Source organism: Sinohyriopsis cumingii, unplaced genomic scaffold (genome assembly GCF_028554795.1).
Source record: "Sinohyriopsis cumingii isolate HCF-2022 unplaced genomic scaffold, ASM2855479v2 utg002260l, whole genome shotgun sequence".
NCBI lineage: Eukaryota > Metazoa > Mollusca > Bivalvia > Unionida > Unionidae > Sinohyriopsis > Sinohyriopsis cumingii.
This window is the reverse complement of record NW_028316172.1, coordinates 99,107-112,884: the sequence shown is the minus strand read 5'-3', so window position 1 is coordinate 112,884 and position 13,778 is coordinate 99,107. Positions and strand designations below refer to the sequence as shown.

Below are 13,778 nucleotides of genomic sequence, written 5' to 3'. Positions count from 1 at the left end.
GAGTCCCAGTATTGGTCATCCTTAGGTGATGATTACGCTAGGCAAATACTGACCAGTTTTAATGGTGAAGGCAATTTATTGTTAACATTATGAAATATACCAGAAAATTGGAGCTGGGAAAGTGTTAATGGAGATACTAGTTAATGAGTTTGAGCCAAATGGCATTAAATACCAGGCCACTGTACATGCTATGCTGTATGGGCAAAAGCCTACAGCATGTCAGTAATCCCACATTTCAGCATTGTTTCTAAATTAAATGTAGAAAAGGCAGACTAAAAAGCCAAATTAAAATACAGATAACTAAAAAATAGAGTGAATTTTTGTTTTTTTCTCTATTGACAATTTAGCACTATGGGATCATGTGCTGCAAAACTTGTAGCCCTAGCAAGAAGGTTAAGATAAATCTAACAGATAAGAATAATCTAAATCTGAAATTAAGAAGGAAAGCTGTTTATTTGATCAAAATACTTCTGTATGAATAAGTATACTACCAGATTAATGGACTTGAAATCCTCATACAGTATTTCGGAACAGTACATCTGGCATAGTAGTCTGCAGTAAAGTGCTAATTCAAACAAGTTAAATTTTAGCGAAATATCTTATTTTGGAGCAGAAGTATCCAAAAGGCAATATCTGTGAGCTGTAGAAAATTGTACATAACAAACATAAAGAAAAGTTTTCAAACTTCTTTCAGCTGACAAAGCTAACTATGTATATGCCCCTTCAAACAGCAGACTGTAAAAGGGGGTTCTCAAGTACAGAACAATACTCATGCATAGATAAGAACAGATTAAGTTCAGAAATGATCAGTAGAATACAGGAAGAGCGAAAAGGAAAAAGACTTAAAACTTGTATTGCATCATACAGGTTGTTAGGACTTGCACGAAAATGGAAACAATATACTTGCTAGTAAATACCCACAATAAACCACCTTGATGGACACTTCACTTTGTAGTGGGTATTATTTAATTTACCCATAATATTTTAAAATCCAAACAACTATAGAAATAATCTTTGTTTAATGAATACTAACATAAGACGTAAATACAATACATACCATATACACATTTCTGAATGGGAATAGTGGTATAAATATGTAAAAAAAAATATTTGAATTTACAGCATTTTTATGTACAGCAGACATCTCAAGTTTGCAACATTGTCTCTAGACTAATTTGTATATATGCATGCTCATAAGACAACCCCTGCTTAATATGAATCCAGTTTTGAGTAAAATGTTGACTTACATGCAATTACATATGGTAATCATAATAACCTATGATTCCTAACCAAGTTGGTAAATGCTTTTATTAATGCATGAAATTACCTAACGGTCAGATGTCAGTATTGCTGTAGCCTCAGATGGCTAAGTGGTCTAAAGTGACTGTTACCAATCCACATCTGTCCACATGCATTCAAGTCTCGGGCCCTGCCAATGTGGGTATTTAGAGAAACCTTGTCAGTAGCTTTCCATGGGTCGGTGGTTCTTACCTGGAATTTCCTGGGTTCTTCCTCCACCAGTTTTACTGGCTGCCATGTATAGCTTATCATGTGCTGAGAAATGGTATTAAATCCAAAGCAACAACAACAACAACATATCATTATTGCTGTGAATTAAAGATACATTTTGCATTATTACCAGTGATTTCTATTCTCCAGATTATCGACAGCTCAGCAAATGCATGAAATTTGGACAAGAATTGTTGATAACAAATTAAGATAAAAATAAAATCCAGTCTTTGGTGATAATTTCCTAATACAGTTAACACCTTTTTTCTTTCTTGCTTCCAGAAAACATCCATAATATTTTAATAGGACAGCCAATGGTGGCCTCATCCAACAATATTGATTTTTCCATACGTCAGCAGCAGCAGCTGATACAAGATGCCCTGACAAGGGGAATATCAGGACAGAATCAAAATCCTGTGTTCACTAACCAGTCAAAATCAGGTGTTCCAAAAGAAGATGGCAGTATTACAAACACAACAACAACAATGGGTGTAGCACTGTTCAATGAAATTGAAAGTGATGACATAGAGGTCAAGGCAGAAAAGGGGAGTGTTAATGAGAGTTTTTCCAAGGGAGATAACTCATCTATACCTCCAATATGGATTAAAATTGAACCCAGTGATGATATAGAAATAAATGAACATTCAGAGTTTAACCTTTTTCCATCAGGTAAAGTTACTGTATCTAACATAAGTACTACAAGTGGGTCTGTTTCAAAGAGTCCATACATCCCTTTAGCAAGCATTCAAAGGAGGCAGATGACACCAAAGTCACAATATACAGAGCTGTCTTCTGAGGTTTTGTCATCGTCATTTGCCCATACAGAAGGCTCATCCAAAACCTCATCAGCTTGCATGAAAATGGATAACAGTTCCACTAACTCTGACAGAGTCTACATGGATATACAGGAAAACTTTGATTCTGATTCAAATTTACAGCCAAACAGTCATGAGATTGCCACACTAGTTTCAGACCAGTCTAAGATGTATGTAGTTCATAAGAAACAGAACATGCATGTCCGGTTTTCCAGTGAAGATGGTCGCTTGTTGTACATGTGCCAGATATGTGGACGTGATCTTTCTAATCATGCAAGCTTGAATCGGCACATGCTAACTCACAACATGGTCAAGCCATTCAGGTGCTTGCTCTGCGGAAAGTTTTACATCAGAAAGTATCAAGTTCAGGAACATATCCAGAAGCACCATAAAGGCGAGGACCCCAAAAAGTATTATTCTCGTTTGCTTCCGAAGATAAAAAGAATTTCGAGCTCAAAACTTATGAAATTTTCCCAAACAGATTCTTCTTCATTGTCAGCATCCCGCTTAAATTTATCAGACCAGTCAGTTTCCATGGATGAATTTTCAGTTGAGGAAAACCAGTTTGAGGAGTCAAAAAGTGCTAATTTTGAAGCAAGGTCTGAAGTTGATGTCCAGGAGTTTAGTTCTGATTCTGACCATTCACTTTCCACTTTAAAAAAATCGGTCCAGTCAGCAGCAAGTGAACATGTGTTAGCTGCAACAGAAGAGAAAGCATCAAGTCAATTCATGTTAGCTCCTCCCAGGTTGAAGAAACAGGATACGTCTTCATATGATCTCAACCAGTCATATTCTGAGGATCAGCAGCATGCGGATGATTCAGTTGATGTTAACCAGTCATCTTTTATTCACCAGCATACATCTGGTAGAGTGAGACACATGCCCAAAAAGCGGGGCAGGAAGCCTCAGAACAAGGTCTTGGTTCTATATTGTGATATTTGTAATAAGGACTTCAATCACCCCAGCAGCTACTACAGACACTTGCACCTCCATGATACTAAACCGCCCTTCAAGTGTGAAGAATGTGGGAAGGGTTTTATACGGAAGTATGTGTACAGAGCGCACATGGTCAGTGAGCATGGTGTGGACTTAAATGATGAGAAACAAACTAAAGAATGAAACAGATTAAATTAAACTTTATTTTTTAGCCAGATTCTGTGACTTGATGGTTAAGGTATTGGACTTTTGACCAGCAGGGGTGAGGGAAGGGGGGTAATTCCCACGATTGGATCACACTTCATGTGCTCTTAGGCAAAGCATGTTACACCACTTGACTTGGCGTGATGTAGCTTTTAAAGTGTTGCTATTACACATGAGCCTACGGTCAGACTTTTATTTATTTTATCATTGTTTCAATAGATTTTATTTAATTGATAGAAACAGATTTATTAAAATGCAAGTCATCATGATACTATTTTATGTAATTTATTATCTAGAATGGATTATAATTCAACTGGAAAATTGTTAAAGTGCTACCCGGTATTTGTGACTTTAGTTAATCTTTCTGATAGGTAATAAATTATCAACATTGAACCATATTAAGCCCAAAAATTGTACCCAGATGGAAAAATGCACAAGAAGTAGTGGAGTACATTGTATTTAAATTTCACGATATGTGTAATCATTCAGCAGTTGATCAATTTACAGAACCAATTTGTAAATTTTGTATGGAATAGTAAAAGATTGAGATTTATTTATACAAATATATTTCTGTAATTGAATTTTGCTTCATTTCACCATTCTTTAACCAGGTTTGATTATTGAAACTGGTACATGCAAGGACTAGTGATTAACCATCAAAGGCGGGTTTCATTTGGGTTCTCCAGTTTCATTTCATGATACAATCTACCTAATGCCTTTTCCTGAACTTTCAAGATACTTGGATGATGGGTTGTTAGGACTTGAAGAGTTAGTTTGCAATAAAAATATTAAATACTTTGTTTGGTATCATTGTGTATGTACATTTATTTATAGGAACATTATTATTTAAGTGTTCTGTTCATTTCTTGCCATGTAAATGAATTGTGCTTATATCTTTATTTGTCAGAAATGTAGTCATTATTTTAGTCTTTAACAAAATACAACAATACTATATCCAGTATAATGCTTTAACATTGTTATTTTTATTTCCCTTGATACATGTATACAGCAAAATCAACCCATTGAATGACATGTATGAATTGACAATTGACCATAAACAGTATTTAAATCTGTTTATGTGGGTATGAGTAATGCTGCTGTTCCAGGTAAAAATATGAACATGTTTTTGAAATTGGAATGTATCCATATGCCATGTATACCCTTGACTATAGTAAATCTAGCTAAAACTGACAGATTAATATAGGTCACAGCAGCTTTTGAAACAGAAGCATAAATCACACTGAGATACATTTCGTCATCAGGATTTTATTCTATCACCATACTTTTTATCATGTTTTACATATGCAGTGCTTTAGTGTCAAGCCTGTTATTGACAAGACATAAATATCACCTGTAACTGACAAGAACTATATATTACCATAAGAGTGACTGACAAGGCCTAACTATCATCAGTATCTGAAATGATTTTGGTATCACCTCTTATTAACAAGACATAGATATTAACTGTGATTGATAAGATAACAATATCACCTGTGATTTATATAATTTTGGTCTTGCCTTACTGACAATACATTGGTATTACCTTTTATTGACAAGACAAAGGTATCAACTGCAATTAAAAAGATATGGGTATAACTTATTATTGACAAGAAATAAGTATTACCTGTGATTGGTAAGACAGTGGGATCAGCCTTGATTAACATGATATAGGTACAAGATGGATATGATGGCAGATCATAGGTATTACCTTTCATGGACAGGACTTAGATATCACCTGATTGACAAGACACCAGTTTAACCTGTTATTGACAAGACATCAGCATAACCTGTTATTGATATCACTGGTCATAAGTCACACACTGTGATTAGCAAGTCATAAGTACCAGAGGAGCCCCGAGTGACCGAGTGGTCTAAAGCGCTCTCCATTATGGATCACTGCCATCTCACCTCTGTCTGCATGGGTTCAAGTCTCGGATTCAGCTAATGTGGGTATGTGAGAAAGCTTGCCAGTAGCTTCTCGTGGGTCGATGGATCTTTCCGCGGGTTTTCCAGGTTCTTACTCCACTATTAAATCTGGCCGCCATGTATAGCCTATTGTGTGCTGAAAAATGGCGTTAAACCCTACAACAACAACCATCTGTGGTGGACAAAGCATCATCTGTGATGGACAAGACATGGGTATTACTGTATTTCATGTATATTTTGTTCACAAAAAATAATTTTTTTGTTTTCAAAATATTATATGTATGCATGTGTGAGATTTGGATTTTTAAAGGTGTTTTTACAAAAAATTTCAGTCACACTGCCATGATGTCTGCAGTGTGGAAGTTTATAGTGATGTCTAGCACAACGGCATCATGCCGCAGACATGCAACATGACATTCCACCCAGTCACATTATCCTGACACCAGGCTGACCAGTCCTTACACTAACCTCTTAATGCTGTTGGTACCATTTTTATAAGTCTTTGGTATAACTGCAAGGGTTTGAATCCATGACCTCACACATCCGAATCAGATGCTCTAACCAGAAGGCCACCGAGGTGGTCAAACATTATATGTGAAAAATATTATTATTTTGGAGATGTGACCGTATACAAAAATATAATTGGTTCAGATGTAACTGTTTCTGTGACACAATGTTTGGCAACTGAACAACACTAATGTAAAATAAATAACAAAACATTGCTTTGTCTGATTTTGTTGTCAACCTAATTATTTTTGTAAAGTACTGAAAAAGGCTTGTAATAAATGAATATGTGTGCATGCGAGAGAGAGAGAGAGCAAGAGAGAGAGAGGGCAATAATATATTGGTGTGTAAAATTATGTGTATGCTGAGTGTTTTTTTTAAGCAAATATCTCTTGCATTTGGCACAATTATGACGGTGATATGAGTCAGAAGGGCTGGAAACACTGCTTGTAGTTTAGTTATTTGTTTTAGTGTGTCTGCAAGAGAGAGAGACTCAGTTTCACCTACAAAAGTATGAAAATAAACTTGAGTCTTGAATTGAACAATCTGACTGGCCATCATTTAAGCCTTACATAAAATTGACCAGTCAAATGTCATAAGTCAAGATCTAGTCTGAGTCTCCTCTGATCTTTCCCACCCTGTCAGAGATATTTGAAGAGTTATTTTGGGGTGTGAGGTCAGGGTATACACCCTTTTAAAAACATGGAATTTACTGAAACCATGCAGTAGCAGCACTTTTTACAAGGGCTAGCATAATTAAATGATATTTTATTGAACCCTGCATGGCTCATATCAATAAGCAGAAAATCTATCTTCCCATTTGTAATTATCAAAACTAATTGTGCCTCTTTAAAAGGCTACTGCTTGAGCCAGATTTGTGGTGTTACAAACTGGACACTGAATTTTACCATTTCCATCACTGCATAGTCAAATGGCCCAAGTTATTAATCTTGACATGATCATGTGATACAACCTATGTGGGGAAGAAAAAAATTATCTCGTGAGATTTGGCAGTCATATTACTAAACAATGCTGCATAGAATACTTGAATGTAAATTCTTGATAAAATGTTTCATTTGTTAGCTTTTTACAAATCATGTGATAATTGATATAATATAAAGATCCTGATTTTCTGTAGCATAATGCATATGAGGATCAGAGTCTATGTTGCTTGTCCTACTGATTACTTCTAACAAACTGTACAGACCCAGATCTGCCAGCACATTATGCAGTTGGACTTGTCTTATAAGTGGGTATGTGCACTTTCTTTGCTTATGTTTTAATGGGGCTCAACTCTCATACTTATGTCAGAGTGGCCAAGTGGTCTAAAGCGCTCACCGTTCCGGATCACTGCCATCTCACCTCTGTCTGCGTATGTTCGAGTCCGAGACTCGGCTAGCGTGGGTACATGGGAAAGCCTGCCAGTAGCTTCTCGTGGGTCGGTGGTTCTTTCCTGGGTTTTCCAGGGTTCTTCCTCCACCAGTTATACTGGCCGCCATATATGGCCTATCTTGTGCTGAAAAATGGCGTTAAACCCTAGAACAACAACGTCAGCAAGTACGTAGCTGAGAGATGTCATTGTTCTGTTATGAAACTTAATCTGTAGCATCTAGTACACACAGTGCTATATACATTAACACAGATACTAGTTATTAATATGAAACTGAAAATATTGGTTTTGAAACTTACATGCATAGCATCTGACATACACAGTACTGGTTGTGTATTCTTGTGCTTTGACAGTTTCGGTAAACATTTTTATATTTCTTGTTTGTTATTTGTTTACTGCTTGTTTGTAATTATTGAACTTTATATTTCTACAGGGTTCCTGACATCATGAAGCTTGAAATTTAATTGCACACTATGCCTGTACAGCCTTCATGTGATGTAACACCCGCATGTGCCTTTTATGGGTTTTGTTTCATCAGCGAGAATTTGGATAGAGTTGTGGTCCTTTACAGTGAATTTAATAACTTCATGTGGGATGCTGCTTGTAACCTGCATAGCTCAAGAACCATTTGGCTTATATTCATATTCAATAAATTACATATGCCTTTTATGAGTTTATTCTTGGTAGTAAGAATTATGGCCCCTGACAAATCCTAACTCTAGTTCCCATAATTTTTACTCAGCTTTGGCATGTGGCTTCAGACTGGTGATAATTCAGTGGCTTTGATTTCTAATGTTTTATGAAATTCACAGAGTTGTGGCCCCTGACAACTCCTGATTTTTGTTCCCATAAGATCAGTTTTCACTCAGTTTTGGCATGTGGCTTCAGAGTAATGATAATCCAGGTGGCGCTCTACAATTTCGTATTTTGCATAGAGTTTGGATATTAAAGAAAAATAATTACCCCGGCTTTCCTCACTGGTTTTACTGGCAATTTAAAAAAGACTTTGTATATCTTAGGCATAAATTAAAAGAACCTTTAATTTCCTTTATTTTGGTGTATGATTGATGGGTGTAATATGGGTTATAGAGTATACAGCTTGGCCTTACTTCAGATGTGCACCTTTCAAAAAAGTGCTAGCTCCACTTGGTCATTCTCACTTCCAGAACTTCAGAGGTAAATTGTATAAAGAAAGAGCTGATAACATTTTTTACATTTTATATATTTGGTAATTCATTCATTGCTCTTTCAGAAGCTGGTATTGTCTTGTCTGGCAAAATTAATTTTCCCTGTTTTAATAGCTGGTATGGATAGTGTACTTTAGACTAATTCAGGCTGATTATTTTAGCACAATGGAGCAGTCATTTTAGTTAGCAGTGTGTTTAAACCATGTACAATTTCCAAAAGTACAATATCCAAAGAAATATCATCCACATTACATTAATGTAGCATAGAGGTATGCCAACATTCTCTCCATTGTGCATGTTTTAAATGCAAACAACTTCACCTTACATACGTCACTCTCTCAAAAGTACATAATAACTGGTGGCTTTGATTTCCAATGTTTTATGAAATTCAAAGAGTTATGGCCCTTATTGCATGTACTCCTGACTGGTTTCCATAACACAAATTTACTCTTTGTTGCATTTCAACAAAATTTTGGTTACTGCATGAATGTATTATTTATGGATGCAGGTGTGTGTGTGTGTGTGTATATATATAATTTTTTTTAATACTATTATGATGTAAATGTATTCACTGGAGATTATATTTTTCCAGAAAATCAGTTGACCTGAATCATTCTTTCATAAACACCACGTGTTGACCTAGATCCTGAGCATGATTCAAAATTAGTAGCAACCATGTAAATAAGTTCTATTTTTATTTTAAAATGATATCTTGTCGAGGTCATGCTTTAAGATGTAAACAATTTTTTTTTATATTCTCAGAGTAAAATCATTGGTCTAATCAAGGCCATATTCTGTGTATGTGATTTTTTTACATATGTAAACATGGTCATGTGGCCCTGTGTTTTGCAATTCCGGTTTTTCCATTACTGCACATCTGTTACTTTTAACAAAGGTGCATAGAAGGAGATTTCTCAGTTTGGGGCTTTTTACACTGATGTTTAGTTATTTTGTTGTAGCCAGATTTTGAGTTATAATTTTCTTCAGATCAGTTGGATTTCAAAAGGGTTAATTCTTTTTTCTCTGGAAATATTTTGAGGAGTGCTCACACAGAAATTTTGGAAAGACATTGCTTACAAATTTAATTTGGATTTCCAATACTGGAGTGTCATTATTTGTATTTCTACAAGGAACTGTAGACTTAAACACTTTAGATTATAGCATACATCATCATCTTCCATCTTGGATTCTTTGTTGAGATTCAAACGTGAAATCAGTTGAACATTTGTTATTAGGACTACTAAAATTTTATTCTCTATTTTTGGATTTGATTCTATAAAACCATAAGTTCATATTTTTTTCATTTTTACAGAATTTTTCCAGGGAAATAAATTATTGTACTTTTAAAAGCTTGTTGTTTTAACTCTTTCTTGTGTTACTGTTTATTCGAGCCTAAACAAGTTACATAAGAGTATACATGTGTGTTTGTGTATATATATACATATGCATGTATGTACATGCATCTGGGTTTGACAGCATGTCAACACAATGCAAAAATTGCAAAAACAAACCTTATGACAAAAAACTACAATGTTGGGGATATTTTGGTTCTATGAAATGTTTATACAGAAAAGAAAAATAATCGGTAAAGAATTAAAAATAACTAAAATTTGGGGTAAAATTTTTTTATTATAAGAACTACATTCTCTTAAAACATCTGGGATTTTTGCTGTTGGAACATCATGAAGTCTCTTAAATGAATTCATGTTTTACAAAAAAGGATGGAAGTTGATGTACTCAACAAGAAAGTGTTCCACTATCACTGGGCACGGTTCATGCGGTATACCGAATCAGCACAATACCACGTAATCTCGGTCACTTTTTTCTGTACACAGGATGCCAATCTCCAACAATGAGCTTGATGTTCTGATGTTAGATAAACACATCTTTATTTTTATTTACGTGCTCACACTTATCTTTTAAAAAATTGACAGCTGATATCCAATGTTGTTACTTTAATCTAAAAAGAGGTGGGAAAATCCACATATTACCCTTAAAATCTATGTAGTTTATTTGATCTGTTTTTGCTATAAATATAATTTTAGGTTGCTCAAATCCATGACTGAAACTTTAAATTTAAATTTAATATGGAAAATTGGAGAATCTGGTTTCTATTTATTTATTAAAAGTCCTTTAATTCATCCTATTTTTAATCTTAGTACGAACTTGTTGAGACTACTTTGAGTTTATATATGTTTTTTATTCTTGATTATAAAAGGGAAAGATAAAGGAAATAATATATGGGGAATGTATCAACACAGACTTCACAAAATTTTCAACATGGAAAGTTAGGTGTTTACTGTATGTATATTAAGTTATCCAGTTTTCTGTGTTAGAATATATTTTGACAGCCTTGATCTTATGTCAAATTTTGATCTAGCAATGATAAGAGAATCTAAGTCAACATAGTTATATTTCTTACTCTTTTTTTTTAAAGACATTTTAATCAAACTGTTTAAGTGTTAGAGTAGAAGTTTTCATTTATTAATTTTGAGTCGACTTGTGAGATTGTTGATCTATATCTAATAAGAGAAAGGTTCACATAATGAAGTTCCTAACAAAAATAACGTACAAGAAATTTCTTTAATTGATATCTTTTAATTGTAACAATAATTTTAAATATGAATCTGGATTTCCAATTTGGTCAATAAATGAAAATATACCAAAATAAGTCTTTAATTTACAAATTTTTAGTTTCCTTGAAAAGATTTGAAGTTACTAATATATTAAATGCAGTACACATTCAAAATTTTTGAATTTGCTGATCGAAACATAAAATGATGAAAAATTAAAATTATATTGTAATCTATCAAGATTCTTCAATTTGCACAGCTCTAAATTATAGATTACCTTGTTACAGTAGGTATATGCAAAGGTAGTTTGAAAAGAAAACCAGGATAATCACCTGTCAGAAAGTGTGATATTTTACCCTTTTTGTTGATTCTTTATCTAATATCAAACAGCCTGCCCAGTTTGAGGAATTTACATTCTATTTTAGATTTATAACCAGTAGTTGGTTTATACAAGAATAACAAAAATGGAGAGAAAAAAACCTTTACCATGCTGTTTATTTACAGCAGCTAGCCATGATTTATGTGCATACAGTTTGACCTGCTATTACCAATTTATGTCATCAGGATAAGTTTAACTGAAAACCATAACTTTCTGAAAGTTTCTATTGACGCTATACTGAAAGTTGATTTTCATCATTCCACATCCTCTTGGGAAGAGGTAGTTGGGCTCCTCAATGATATCTTCTCCAAACTTTGTTTTTCAAAAGAATATCTATTTACGGCCCAGCTGAACAAAAATATAGAGAGAGGACCATTTGGTTAAGTTCTACAATTAAATACTTTTGGAAGTGAGCCATTTGGTTCAGTTCTATAATTAAATACTTCTGAAAGCAAGCCATTCATTTCTGCTCTAATAATAAATACTTTTGAAAGCAAGACAGGTATAAAGTTGTATGTATTTGCAACAAGTACAGCAGAGAAAAGTGTTGTTTTGCGACTGCAATTGGTTTATATATGTCGTATTAAGGAATTAATGCACTGCCTAAAGTCAGCGGCTGTTCCCATCTGCCCAAGAAATGAACTGGTCCAAAGTACACAAACTTAAGCAGTTAATGCAATAGTGAAAATTAATTTTGCAAGAATAAACCACACTGACTTCTGAAAAAACAATAATGAATTATAACATAATTCAAAAAATAAATGTTATCAGCTGTTTTCTTCTCCAGTACTCTTTTGAAATCTTGGAAGTGAAAATTACCAGGTAGAGCTATCCGTCTCTGAGTGGTACACATTGAAGTAAGGCCAAGTGGGATAATCTATAATGCAAATTACATTCATAATCGCAATTAAAAGTTATTTAAGATATACAAGGTCTCTTTATTCTAACCAGGATATGCAGTGAGGAAAAATTGGGAAATTCGTTTTCCTTAAAAATTATACTTAGTGCAAATAGTTAAACTTTAGAGTGGAACCTTTGCAATATGCCCACCACTATTAGCCTTAGTTGTAAACAGGGCTATTGTAAAGGATGATTGATCTGGGTGATGTTCACCTGGACCACCAAAACTTAGGTAGCGGTTTCACATTGCTGACTTTGTGGTGTTTGGTGCTAAGGGCAGGGTGGGTTGTACATGGCAATGCTGGCTCAGGGCACTGTTTCATCTTCTAAAACATACAAACCTCGGAGAATATCATAATGGTATCGTCACGGTATACTTGCGAGTTCTTACATCACATACAGTGATAATTAGAAAAAAAATGCATTCTTGGATACCTTAGACCTGATAAATTCTTTTCTACAGTTGCCACTAATATATAAAATTGTTAGGCCAATTAGTAATTCATGATGGAATTTAATTTGGACTAGATATGACTACTAAGGCGGTCTCTAATTCCAATTTTCTGCTTGGCTGCATTATAATGAGGCTGGGTTGATGATTAGCCATTGAAATTCGTTATGCCCCACCATATGGTAACGTCTAGTTATTTTCAAGATACTTTAGTTTGGTGATATTGCAATCGTTGTGTATCTTAAGTGTATTTTCTTATCCCATTGAAAACAGTGCAATGAAACTTTAATATTCTGGATACACCTGTTACAGTAAAACGTACCTGGGACCCAGAGAAGGCACTTTTAATGTGGGTTACACACCCATAGATGCAATATAAAATTTTCTTTTCAATTTACTATGAACTTTTTGTAATCAAATTACCTTGACACATATTTTTAAAAATCAAGCTAAGCTGGGTACCATGTAAGTTTAAATGGAACAGCCCATAGCGCTTTGATTTCCTAGATATCTTCAAAAAATATATAAATATTTCTGCAAACACAGACTTTGTTTGCCTGCCAATTTACCCAGAACTAATATGGTAAAGATAAAGAGTTACCACATTCAGCTCTCTGTATCAGTTTTGTTTTTAATCTGATGTAAATAATATCAAAGACATTGCAAATTCCTATTAGATTATTCCTGAAACAGCTTTTTGTTTGTTAAAGTGCAGCTTTTCTTTGTTACCGTAAATTCATTTATTTTCCTGAACATCAATTTTTGTGGTTTAGCAAAATATTTTCATCAATACTTAATCTCATGGACTGGAACAGGATTAATAGTAGAATCACTTTTTTCGTTAAATTTTTAAACTGTGACTCGTAGCAACCATCAAATCATAAAAACTTGGTACTTCGCTGCAAATAGTGAAAAACAAACAGTACTGCTATAGACTTGTGAAGCAGTGAAACATAAGATAGATTGTCTAAAATGTGTACCTAAAGGAAAAAACAACGTTTAAA

The 13,778-nt window shown here is 34.2% G+C and overlaps 1 protein-coding gene across 5 annotated transcripts in view; it reads left to right on the top strand.

Moving 5' to 3' along the window:
- LOC149770845 (uncharacterized) overlaps window positions 1–9,820 on the top strand; it is a 139,098-nt gene extending 129,278 nt beyond the window's left edge. For all 5 annotated transcript variants that reach the window (XM_089949047.1, XM_089949046.1, XM_089949045.1 and 2 more), the window contains one exon: window positions 1,792–9,820. In XM_089949047.1, the coding sequence (XP_089805173.1) occupies window positions 1,792–3,443 (1,652 nt within the window). In that variant the 3' untranslated portion in view covers window positions 3,444–9,820. The remainder of the gene's footprint in view (window positions 1–1,791) is intronic.
- The last annotated feature ends 3,958 nt before the right edge of the window (window positions 9,821–13,778 follow it).